General features: G+C 42.4%; 1 protein-coding gene across 8 annotated transcripts in view; it reads right to left on the bottom strand.

The window, feature by feature from the left end:
• Positions 1 to 13,315, bottom strand: part of msh3 (mutS homolog 3 (E. coli)) — a 231,921-nt gene that overhangs the window by 91,459 nt on the left and 127,147 nt on the right. For all 8 annotated transcript variants that reach the window (XR_004576708.1, XM_034296469.1, XM_034296470.1 and 5 more), the window contains 3 exons: positions 8,417 to 8,585; positions 8,037 to 8,101; positions 7,677 to 7,793 (listed from right to left, as the gene is read on the bottom strand). Coding sequence is in view for 7 of the 8 variants with exons in the window: in XM_034296469.1 (XP_034152360.1) it covers positions 7,677 to 7,793; positions 8,037 to 8,101; positions 8,417 to 8,585 (351 nt within the window). In the remaining variant the exon portion in view is untranslated. The remainder of the gene's footprint in view (positions 1 to 7,676; positions 7,794 to 8,036; positions 8,102 to 8,416; positions 8,586 to 13,315) is intronic.

The following is a 13,315-nucleotide window of genomic DNA, read 5'->3' as shown; positions in this document are numbered from 1 at the left end:
GTTCACACTTGTATTTCAAGTTGTGTTATCATCCCATTCAGTCGCTCACTCTGAAATTGCTCTGATCTGTTCACCAGTTTTGACTCCAACTGGAAGAGCGCTCGGGTGACTAAATCTTCCAAGTGGTTGATTCGTTCCTCCAACAGCTGTCTTAGCTCTTCCATCATAAAAGAAAATCACTCACAAATACTAAAGAACCATGCTGAGGTCTTCTTTTGAAAATTACATAGAATTGTAAAAATATGATTAAAACAAATATAGAACAAAAATGAAACAAATGTAAAAGATTAAAAGAAGATTAAAAGAAAATGAAAAAGTAAGAAAAGTAAAAAGGATGGCAAAAGGCAGGAAGCAGGCGAGTTGCGTTATGCAACTAACAGGCATGAAAGCAGATAAGCAATATGTTTGGAGAGGCATCAACAAGGCCTATAGTGAACAGAATATCATCCCCACTGTGAAGCATGGTGGTTGCAACCTGATGTTTAGGGGGTGTGTGAACTTTAAAGGCACAGGGAATCTTCAAGACGAATGTGGCATGTTATCAGAAAATACTGGGAGACAATTTGCATTCTTTTGCACGAAAGTTGCGTATGGGACGCTCTTAGACATTTCAGCACAACAATGACCCTAATCACAAGGCCAAGTTGACCCTCCAGTGGTTACAGGAGAAAAGGGCAAAGGTTCTGGAGTGGCCTCATTCTCCAATGGTATGCAAACTTTTGAGGACAACTGTACATAAGTAGCCCGATGATCTTCATGGGACTATAAAATAATCAGCAACATATCATAGATCTGACAGAATTTAGGAACAGGGTTATATCGCAACATTTTTGTAGCTTTTTTAAACATTTTATAAAGGTCCAGATTCAGATCTTTGTAATGGTATATCATAAAATACTGTTTGAAGAAGTTATGGGAAAGATAGGCAGCTTAAAAAGTGGATCAGCTGCTGTACCTAGTTCAAAGAAAAATGGCTCCACTCGCTCTTACAGTAAGACAATACTGAGTGTTTGGTCGTGTGACTAAGCAAAACGGGGTTTCAACGTTTATGGAACTGGATAACATTTTTATATCCATAGATTTTAATGGGCATTATCTAATTAGGAAATATGGTTGGAAATGACAAAAATCTACTATTTTACAAATGCTTGAGTGTTTTTATTTAGTTGATCAGAGTTGATGCGACAAAAAAGCAACTGAAACGTGTTTGTCTAATAATAATGTTGCAAAATTAGGCTACATTACAGTGCATTGCAAAACCATTCTCAACTAAGGTTAAACTTACTGAAATTAAGATGCAAACCAGTTTCAGTAATTTGATAATTCTCTGCAGAGCATGTCAATCGTGCTCTTGCAAGCATGGTCTAGACATCCTAGGAAACTGACATCTTTTGCGTGGTAGGCTATTTGGTGAGACATTTCTAACATTGGCCTACAATCCCTTATTCAGATTGGAAACATATGATCTTAGAATCAAAATATTGTGCAAGAAGATAATTTTCTATAAAAATTATTGTGATCTGGGTCAAATAATTTCAATCAGGCAGCTATGTAGTAAGTGCGACAGCCCTTGCAGGTTCAGTTCGCAAAGATTGTGAAGGCTAGTTACTAATAAAAGAACTGTGATGGGCTGTTAGACTACATTTATTAGTGTCCAATAGGAAAAGAAATAGGATTTTTCAATAGTTTTATTAATTGAGTTGGATCTATACCCCACATTTTGCGTCAGCTTGGATGATTGGCTCCCATGATGTCATCATGGAGGAGTGGAAGAGGACACCTGTGGCAACCTGTGAAGCTCTGGTGAACTCCATGCCCAAGAGGGTTAAGGCAGTGCTGGAAAATAATGGTGTCCACACAACATATTGACACGTTGGGGCCAATTTGGAGATTTTCACTTAGGGGTGTACTCACTTTTGTTGCCAGCGGTTTAGACATTAATGGCTGCATTTTGTGTTATTTTGAGGGGACAGCAAATGTACACTGTTATACAAGCTGTACACTCACTACTTTACAAAATGTAGCAAAATGTCATTTCTTCAGTGTTGTCACATGAAAAGATATGATCAAATATTTACAAAAATGTGAGGGGTGTACTCACTTTTGTGAGATACTGTAACCTATGTATATGTAACTAGACTAATCATGACAGAGAAATAATTATACTACATAGGAAATAATTAATTGTTTCTTGTTTATTGTATTTGTATGAGCGCAGATACCTTTTAGGAATGTTTCTCCTAAGTCTTTGGTTGAGACAAACAGCTAACAAGCTAAGTTGTGTCCAAGAAGATACTCCATGATTCAATTTCTTGCTGGAAAATATGCATTGTGGGTTTTTTGACTAAACCTTACGCATAAGCGAATATTGCTCGGAATAAGTCATCATATTGCTAGATTTATTGTTAGATTTATTGTTGTGCAAACTGGTTTAAGTGCGCATATTATTGTTCCAGCTAGCACTAGCTAGCATGATTATAGTTTCATGTTCGCTACATAGTCTCCAAAATATGGCAATGCATCTAATGCAATAGATAGCCCAGATTATATTTTGATTGGTTTAGCTGCTTACTTTGTTTATGCTGTGTCCGTAGTTATGGAAAGGGTCCCTCAACTTCATTGTTCCAGCATTGATGGTTGGAGGAAACCCTGCTTCAAACCAGTCTGTATGCAGGTAGTTAGTAAGGACAATGTCAGATCCTAATGGAGTTATAGAACCAATATACAACTCATTGCCGATAGGTGGCTTTAAGTTGCATAGGGCACCTTTAAATACAAACATTCTTGTATTCCTCAAAATCATTTGACATTTAAAACAAATCCTGTAATTCATAATTTTTTAGGCTATTGAATGCTAACGATGCTAAAAGGGCATGGATAATGGGTCTGAAAGCCCTGGCAGTTGTAGACTAGTGTAAATCCTGTATTTGGTTACATGTCTAAATAGTTTTTTGTAAAATATAGTTTAGGTGTTGAAGCAGAAAATACAGTATCATATTTTGGCTTCATAGCGTGTGCCCTCTGTTTTATTGTTTGCCCAATTCAACCCAGAATTGTTGTTTCTCCAAAAACGTAACTCTTATTCTCAAGCTTTATTCTGCATGGTAGAACAGAAAAAACAGGAAGTAAAATTGAAAGGTAGTTCTATCCATAGATAAAATAAAAGCATTACATGTATGGTTCTGTCATTAAAGTCAATTTGCGAATTGTCAATAATATGCTCTTCTACCACACAATACTTCAAAACCATGGTCTAAGCAAATAGCTGTGATTTGTATTAAGATAATTCAAGTGTTTAAAAAAATTGTATTTATTTCTGTGTAGGCTATTAGTGCAAGATCCTTGTGAACTTTTACCACTGCACAATCGACAACATTCTAACAAACTGCGCCACAGTGTGGTTTAGTGCTTGCTCCGTTGCGACCGGAAGGTCCTGCAACAGGTGGTGAAAACCACCCAGTACAGTGGGGAGAACAAGTATTTGATACACTGCCGATTTTACAGGTTTTCCCACTTAAGCATGTAGAATTCTGTCATTTTTATCATAGGTTCTCTTCAACTGTGAGTGACTGAATCTAAAACAAAAATCCAGAAAATAACATTGTATGATTTAAGGAATTCATTTACATTTTATTGCATGACATAAGTATTTGATACATCAGAAACGCAGAACTTAATATTTGGTACAGAAACCTTTGTTTGCAATTACAGAGATAATACGTTTCCTGTACTTCTTGACCAAGTTTGCACACACTGCAGCAGGGATTTTGGCCCACTCCTCTATACAGACCTTCTCCAGATCCTTCAGGTTTCAGGGCTGTCGCTGGGCAATACAGACTTTCAGCTCCCTCCAAAAATGTTCTATTGGGTTCTGGTCTGGAGACTGGCTAGGCCACTTCAGGACCTTGAGATGGGTTATTGTCATGCTGGAAGACCCACCCACGACCCATTTTCAATGCTCTTACTGAGGGAAGTAGGTTGTTGGCCAAGATCTCAAGATACATGGCCCCATATTACCTCCCCTCAATACGATGCAGTCATCCTGTCCCCTTTGCAGAAAAGTATCCCCACAGAATGATGTTTCCACCTCCATGCTTCACGGTTGGAATGGTTTTCTTGGGGTTGTACTCATCCTTCTTCTTCCTCCAAGCACAGCGAGTGGAGTTTATACCAAAAAGCTCTATTTTTGTCTCATCGGACCACATGACCTTCTCCCATTCCTACTCTGGATCATCCAGATGGTCATTGGCAAACTTCAGCCAGCTTCCCAGCTTTGTGCAGGTCTACCATTTTATCCCTGATGTCCTTACACAGCTCTCTGGTCTTGGCCATTGTGGAGAGGTTGGAGTCTGTTTGATTGAGTGTGTGGACAGGTGTCTTACGAGTTCAAACAGGTGCAGTTAATACAGGTAATGAGTGGAGAACAGGAGGGCTTCTTAAAGAAAAACTAACATGTGTGTGAGAGACGGAATTCTTAATGGTTGGTAGGTGATCAAATATTTATATCATGCAATAAAATGCAAATTAATTATTTAAAAATCATACAATGTGATGATTCCGTCTCTCACAGTAGAAGTGCACCTATGATACAAATCATAGACCTCTACATGCTTAGTAAGTGGGAAAACCTTCAAAATCGGCAGTGTATCAAATACTTACTGTACCACTGTACATATTTTTCTTCTTTATTCTCACTACGCAGTTGTCAGGTGCCATGTCACAAGAATGTCATTGTGCAGGATGACGCTGTGTTGTTCGTTGCATTTGACAAATAAACCTTGAAACTTGAAACTAGCCATTCACTCCACAATACCTCCGTCCTTAGCTCCAGGGCCACTAGCCAAGTGTATGTTCTAGTCACTATTGTTATGCAGTGTCTTCTGCCTCAGCTCATGCACTATGTGCAGAACAACACGTTGAGACTTGACAGCACTTGGCTCTGTCATATTTTTACGTAACCACTAGTGATAATTACCATACATAGGGATCAGTTCCATATATCATTGGGTGAGTTAATCCAATTTACAGTTCAAGAGAAGATGATTATTAAAGTTTATATTGGCTTTAGCAGTTTTCTTGTGCGAAAATGGTCAAACTTGGGCATTGACATGGTATGGTAGTGTACTCTTCATGTCCATCCATCCATTCATCTTCTTCCGCTTCATCCAGGGCAGCTGTCTAAGCAGAGATGCCCAGACTTCCCTCTCCCTAGACACTTCCTCCAGCTCTTCCGGGGGGACACCGAGGCGTTCCCAGGCCAGCCGGGAGACATAGTCCCTCCAGCGTGTCCTAGGTCTTCCCCGGGGTCTCCTCCCGGTGGGACGGGACCGGAACACCTTCCCAGGAAGGCGTTCCGGAGGCATCCGAAACAGATGCCCAAGCCACCTCAGCTGACCCCTCTCGATGTGGAGGAACAGCGGCTCTACTCTGAGCGCCTCCCGGGTGACCTCCTCTAAGGGATCGCCCAGCCACCCTGCGGAGAAAGCTCATTTCGGCCGCCTGTATCCGGGATCTTCAAACACCCCTAAATGATGAATATTTTTTTGAGTTCCGTGACGTCGCCCGCCGGCACAGCCGGGGCCCCACCCTGGAGCCAGGCCCGGGGTTGGGGCTTGTACGCGAGCGCCTGGTGGCCGGGCCTTTCCCCATGGGGCCCGGCCGGGCTTAGCCCGAACGAGCGACGTGGGGCCGTCTACCCGTGGGCTCACCACCCACAGGAGGGACCATAAGGGGTCGGTGCAAAGAGGATCGGGCGGCAGTCGAAGGCGGGGGTCTAGACAACCCGATCCCTGGACACGGAAACTAGCTCTAGGGACGTGGAACGTCACCTCGCTGGCGGGGAAGGAGCCTGAGATCGTGCGTGAGGTTGAAAGGTTCCAACTAGAGGTAGTCGGGATCACCTCTACACACGGCTTGGCCTCTGGAACCACACTCCGTGAGAGAGGATGGACTCTACACCACACCACAACCCAGCTCTGCTCATGTGTTGGAATTTACCCCGGTGAACAAGAGGGTCGTTTCCCTGCGCCTACGGGTTGGGTATAGGTCTCTCACTGTTGTTTGTGCCTACGGGCCGAACGGCAGTGCAGAGTACCCGACCTTCTTGGAGTATCTGGGAGGGGTACTGGAAAGTGCTCCGACTGGGGACTCTATCGTTCTACTGGGGGACTTCAACGCCCACGTGGGCAACGACAGTGACACCTGGAGGGGTGTGATTAGGAGGAATGGCCCCCCTGATCTGAACCCGAGCGGTGTTCAGTTATTGGACTTGTGTTAGTCACAGTTTTTCCATAACGAACACCATGTTCAAGCATAAGGGTGTCCATCAGTGCACATGGCACCAGGACACCCTAGGCCGCAGGTCGATGCTTGATTTTGTTGTCGTTTCATCTGACCTGCGGCCGTATGGTTTGGCTGCATGGTTTGGCTGCATGTCAGGGTTGCTTCATTTCTTAATCAATCACGTGCAGTTTCTCTTTAATGGTGAGTATTTGTATAAGAACTGCTGATATATAAAAAAAAATAATTGATTGCTAGTCTGTATTGAAGGAAGAGAAATGGCAATAGCCAAATCTTGAATATGGATATTTATTCAATGTGTATCAAAACAGCATTTGTTTTCTTTTTAAAAGTTGGTGGCTAGAACAGTACTGTATTTTAGTAGACACTTATCTTGAGTTACTTATTTTAGTGGGTGTATACACATCTATATATTTGTTTGTACCTGCCCCCCATTTGGAATCAAACCTATCTCCCCCAGTTTTATTATGTGGTTTAAAAACTGAGCAACAATGAACCACTGTAGATTAGCCATGTCCCACCCGTCTAAAAAAAACAATAATGCTGCATGCCAAATCTTCCAACTGTCTGAGATCAGCCATTCAATTGCCCATGATTTCAACTGGTAATAGTTTTTCAACAATATTTTCTTATTTTTGCAATGGTCACTAATTTAAGAAATGATTGGACCTCTTATGAATTATCAGTGTAACACGCACCGAAGTGGTCAAATTATTTTATGTAATAGATATATAAAACTATATTATGGCAAGAAATGCTGCATTATCAATCAAAATATTATCCATCAGGGTTTATACACACATTTCTGCATATACATGATTGATAAGAGGTGACAGACATCGCCTATGGAATATAGAATGTGCTGCTAACACAGCTGGTTGCGCAGTGGGAGACGCAGCTGGTAATTGGGCCTAAATCATGCATACATTAAACCATACCTTATCGTCATTTTACTTTCAATTATTTTGATATTTCTTTCTAGGATAACATTCCCATTTATTATTGTTATTAGTCACAGCAGGAAAATTCTATTTAGCCATAGCCACTGGAAATAGGGGTGCTGGGGATGCTGGAGTTCCCCCACAAATACAGCCTCAGCACCCCTGATTGTGGTGGTCTGTTTATCGGAGAGCAATAAGCGTGTCATTTTGGCTAATAGACCTGCATTGACTGTCTGTCCATCGCCGGCCCGCCATTATGCATTCCACAACGAGATAAACCAGAACCATAAAAAATCTTCCCATGGCCATGTACTGTACAGAGCACTAAAAATAAACTGAGTCTAGAAACATCAACACTATTTCCCCTTCATGTAGAGTTAAGAGCAGTGGGGAGGTGCAAACTACACAAGGTAGTGGTGCATGATGGTTACTTACTTGAGAAAGTTGGTCCATTCTTTCTTGCTGTCAATGAGCATCTTTTCTTTGAGCTGGGACAGTCTTCTACATTTTTCTACCAGATAAGGAGACTGGTATCTACTCACTGCTTTAGTACTAAGATGGAAAAAGAGTGGATTAGGAGAAAGAGAGATTGATCCTAGATCACTAATCAAGGGATTCCCCAAGTTTCCCAACAAAAAAAACATTTCATTCCAGGACCTCAGTCTTGAAAGACAGTAGTTAGAGACATTAGACAAATAGGAAATGGAGAAATAAAAACTGATTATAAGAAATAAAACCGTCCAAAAGAGTAACATCTCCCGCACGCTCACTCTTAATCATTCGCCTGGTTCTTACCTACTGATCTGAACCCAATCAGATGGAACCACAGACTTCATAGAGTTCTTCACCTCTACCAAGAACTGAGAATGGGTGAGGTAAGTGGAAAAAGAGGAAATAAATAAAGGTAAAAAGAGTGAGAAATGGAGAAGTGTTAGAAGGGTGAACTGGAGGGAATATAACCCACCTGCAGATAGAGACTGCAGACACTTTGATTAAAACACGCAACATCCCCTACACGGAATCCCCCAAACCTAAACCACATGAGTATTTTGATTCAGCTACCTACACAATATAATGCCATATGTCTCGGCCTAGCAAAAACATACACACACTCCCATGTCCATATGTGGCTTATTTTTAACATAACACACTCCCTCTCTTCCAATCCCCTTTACCTCTTGCCCGCTGACTGTGACGTAGTTTACAGTGGGGGTCCTGAGTGTAATTTGAACCTCCCTCAGGTGATCTTGTATTTCAGCCAGAACAGATTGGATTTCCTCTCTTCTTTCCTGGAGCACTGGGAAGACCGATAGGTCATAGAACAGCTCCATCTTATCCCCTGACCTACACACAAAGAACATAGGAATGTTTCGGTCCAATTGTTTTTGACTTCTATATGTACAGTCCAGTAGACTATTATATTTGTGCAAGCACCGTCCTCTTAATCTTTTTCTCAAAGTGACTTGTTTAAATAGACGTGGGACCACAACATGGGACTGCAGGTATAGGCCACTTAATGCATTCTGATTGCTTTTGATATAATGTTTACTTGGCAAAGCGCACACAGTGATGGAAAAAGACAAATAAAGTGCAATATTTGTGATACTCTCAACCACAAATGCTGAAAGCCTCAAAACTGTGTGTGGGCTAACCAGGTGTCACAGAAGTTTTGTTTGCATTTTAATGTGTGTTGTGTGATCCATGTGTGGAATCCATGTTCATGTGTACATTGAGATTAAGGGTAAGGTTTGGTTAAGGTTCCCTAAAATGATGGTCCATTACATACTTGATTAGACACAATATTAGAGCTGGATCAATCTATTATTTTGATTATTCGAATAACCATAAGAAAAAAAAAATGGCTGGCAGTCTATGGTGTGTTGCTTTTACCACTGAACCTAAAATATAAACAACATGTAAAGTCTTGGTCCAATGTTTCATGAGCTGGAATAATAGATCCCAGAAATGTTCATATGGGAATATCTGTATTAATCATGTGAATTCCATATATTAGAGCATAATGAATGGCAACAAACTGATTTCCTTTTATGAGCAGTGACATTTATTTTTTTAAATCATCAATAACCATATCAATCAATCAAATTGATTTATAAAGCGCTTTTTACAACAGCAGTTGTCACAAAGTGCTTTACAGAGACACGCGGCCTTAAACCCCATGGAGCTAACAACAGTAGTGTTGGATTTCAGTGGCTAGGAAAAACTCCCTAAGAAGGCCGAATTTTAGGAAGAAACCTAGAGAGGACCCAGGCTCAGAGGGGTGACCAGTCCTCTTCTGGCTGTGCCGGGTGAGATATTAACAGTCCAATTGGAATAATAAATTAATTAATCCAGAGTCTATTTGATTCTAGACTAGGTCAAAAGTATGACCAGGTGGACAAGGACAGGGACAGCAACAGGCCCCCCAAACCAGGTACTCCGCAGGTGTGGACCAGGACCTCATCTCCTCCTAAAATGTAAAACTGGAGGAGACTGAGAAAAGTTAGAAAGTGCATTCCTCATATCCCCCAGCACAATAATATAGCAGCGTAAAACCTTGGAACTTAGAAGGGGGGGTCCGGCGACACTGTGGCCCTACCCGGGGGAGGCCCCGGACAGGGCCCAACAGGCAGGAAATCAATCCACCCACATTGCCAGGTATCAACCAAAGGGACACCCACCAACCGCAACCCCCCTGAATGAGGGCCGAGTATTGCCAGCAGAGTACAGCCCAATTGCACAAGTGCGCAACAGAGAGTCAACAACAAGCCAGTGACTCTTCCCCCGAAAGGCATTGGAGAGGGGGCATCCCAGTGGCGATGAGAGCCCACCAGGCAAGACAGCAAGGGTGGACATTATCAAGCCTACTAGTCACCTTCATTCTCCCGGGCCAGGCTACACCTAATTATAAACCGTGCTGTAGAGATGAGTTTTTAGTAGACACTTGAAAGTTTGCACTGAGTTTGCATTTCTAACCTTAATTGGCAGATCATTCCACAGGAGTGGAGCTCTATGAGAAAAGGCCCTGCAGCCAGCTGTTTGTTTAGAAATTCTAGGTACAATTAAAAGGCCTGCATCTTGGGATCGTAGGTTACGTGTAGGTATGTATGGCTGGATCATATCAGCAAGGTAAGTAGGAGCAAGTCCATGTATTGATTTATAGGTTAAGAGTAAAACCTTAAAATCAGCCCTAAACCTAACAGGCAGCCAGTGTAAGGACGCTAGGACAGGAGTAGCATCATAGCATAGCATCATCTTCTGCTTATCCGGGGCCGGGTCGCGGGGGCAGCAGTCTAAGCAGGGATGCCCAGACTTCCCTCTCCCCAGACACTTCCTCCAGCTCTTCCGGGGGGACACCGAGGCGTTCCCAGGCCAGCCGGGAGACATAGTCCCTCCAGCGTGTCCTAGGTCTTCCCCGGGGTCTCTTCCCGGTGGGACGGGACCGGAACACCTTCCCAGGAAGGCGTTCCGGAGGCATCCGAAACAGATGCCCAAGCCACCTCAGCTGACCCCTCTCGATGTGGAGGAGCAGCGGCTCTACTCTGAGCTCCTCCCGGGTGACCGAGCTTCTCACCCTATCTCTAAGGGATCGCCCAGCCACCCTGCGGAGAAAGCTCATTTCGGCCGCCTGTATCCGGGATCTTGTCCTTTCGGTCATGACCCAAAGCTCATGACCATAGGTGAGAGTAGGAACGTAGATTGACCGGTAAATCGAGAGCTTCGCCTTGCGGCTCAGTTCTTTCTTCACCACGACAGACCGATACATCGACCGCATTACTGCAGAAGCTGCACCGATCCATCTGTCAATCTCCCGTTCCATCCTTCCCTCACTCATGAACAGGACCCCTAGATACTTAAACTCCTCCACTTGAGGCAGGCACTCTCCACCAACCTGAAGTGGGCAAGCCACCCTTTTCCGACTGAGGACCATGGCCTCGGATTTGGAGGTACTGATTTTCATCCCCACCGCTTCACACTCGGCTGTGTAGAATCTGAGCATTAACAATTACAATATGAATGTACGTTTCATTGGAAGTGAATGTGCCTAGATAATGAGAACAACAGAAACACCTCTGTTTAGATTATCTCTCAGTAGGTAGCGCTCTAATGACAGGAATGTTTACGATGGCCATATGGCATGGGGGTTGACTCCTAAAAAGTTAGAAACGCCCTTAATGTATAGGCTAGCTGGTAACCAACATTACAGTGAGAAGAGATTGACTGAGATGAGATTGAGGTTGTGTAAGGAAGACCAGGTCCGTAACCTCATGAACAAGACTTTCTAATGCTGCAATAAATAATATACTTTCTCTCTCCCTTGACAAACGGGTATGCTAATTATTACAACCACTATACAAAACGGCCGATTTCTAACACGATGCTGCCGCGACCCGATGGATATGTTTTAACGATTCTGCTGAACTTCAGCTGGAGAGCTTAGGGGCTCGATTTGCAATCGCGAGGAAGAAGTTGTTTTTCCCGGTTACTGGTTGCTGAAAACAACTGAACAGTGAGTCATTAAACTACGCCATAGAACGAACTGTCAAGATTGCAAAAAGCGTTAGTTTGTCAAACAAGCCCTATGACGACCCGACTAGGCCGTGATTTTTATTGCGTGGAATCTGTCTGCGGGTGCGGACAGTCCGTCTCAATTTGTTGGGGCGTTGACCGGTGTGCTTCAGTGCTGAACTGTATTCCATGTCGCCATAGTATGATGACACTCCATTTTCCTTTTCGGGATTAGTGTGTGATATTGTATTTTTCGGCAATTATACAGTGACTTGTACAAGTAAAAATATAATGCCGTCCAGTTGTACAAATACAACAAGAGGACTGCAGCCTCTGACGCGCATGATGCGTTCATGTTTAAAAAGCAAGGCGCGAATAGGATACCATCAAGAACGAAAAGGATCATTAACAACGATGCCTGGACTCGAAATGGACAGAAAGAAAAATAACGTTTTCCGGCTAAACAAGATGGATTCCGAGGAAGTTGTATATGGACTGATGGAGAGTGTGGTACAGACGAAGAGAGAAGACAGAGGAAAGTTAAGATGGCCGAGAAAGGACAACAGTCGAAAGGCGCAAAAGAAGACAATCGAAATGGACGAAGATTCATTCTGTTTGACCACCTGGCTGACCGACAGTAGTCTCAAGATGGAGTCTCTCTTATGGGATCCTGGAATCATGGACAATACTAGGAACTGACGTGAGCTTTCATAATCATTGATTCAGAGTTCTTAAATGTTTATTTCCTAAAAATGTATCGTACTTAATCATTAAATGAAGCTGGAACTTATCAAGGAAACCTGATCACCTTCCTCGGTAATAGCCAAGCTTATTTAATTAAATATTACATGTAGTTTGAGAAGCAATTGAATGTTATATAGCATGTTTTAATAGGCATTCGAAATAGCCTGTTTTGTTCTGTCATGCTTGAACATGTTTTAATAGGTATTCAAGAAATAACCTGTTTTGTCATGTGTACTTATGTAATTTTGAGTCAAACGTATTTATTGCGTTGATGATAATGTTTAAAACCGTAAGGCCTCAAGGGGGGTCTCACAATGTAGGTAGGCCTTAATCAAGGCCCACCACGTGGTACTTGTCTGTTGCTTGCTGAGCTGTTCGCTAGCACAAGTGGGTACATCTGAAACCTATGATGAATTAGAATTTGGTACAATGATTTTCTAATCTGGTAAAATAGTCTCAAGGTTGTCTTACAAAAAGGTTAACGTATTGTGTTTTCACTCTCCTTTTATATTGTATAAGTGGTAGGATGAAGAATCCACATGGTGATAGACTTGTACTTTAAGGAGACACGCAGTGTCCCATGAGGACTGAATTTGAATCCAGTATAGTCATAGCCTTAAAAAAAAAAAAGGGTAATACAGCTGAAGCGAGTTTATTCCCCAACATAACAATTAGATGTATTTTAAATGCTGAATTGAGTTTGGTTAAATAATATAGTTTCTCTTATTTGTATTTACCAACGATAACTGGGATAATGCTTGTTTTCAAAACCAACACCTGATACACGTTAATGGAGTTTAAATTCTAAAATGGTAAATTGACTA

The sequence above is a fragment of the Esox lucius genome, chromosome 13 (assembly GCF_011004845.1).
Source record: "Esox lucius isolate fEsoLuc1 chromosome 13, fEsoLuc1.pri, whole genome shotgun sequence".
Lineage (NCBI taxonomy): Eukaryota > Metazoa > Chordata > Actinopteri > Esociformes > Esocidae > Esox > Esox lucius.
Note: the sequence above shows the minus strand (reverse complement) of the source record. Positions and strands in the feature narration are given on the sequence as shown.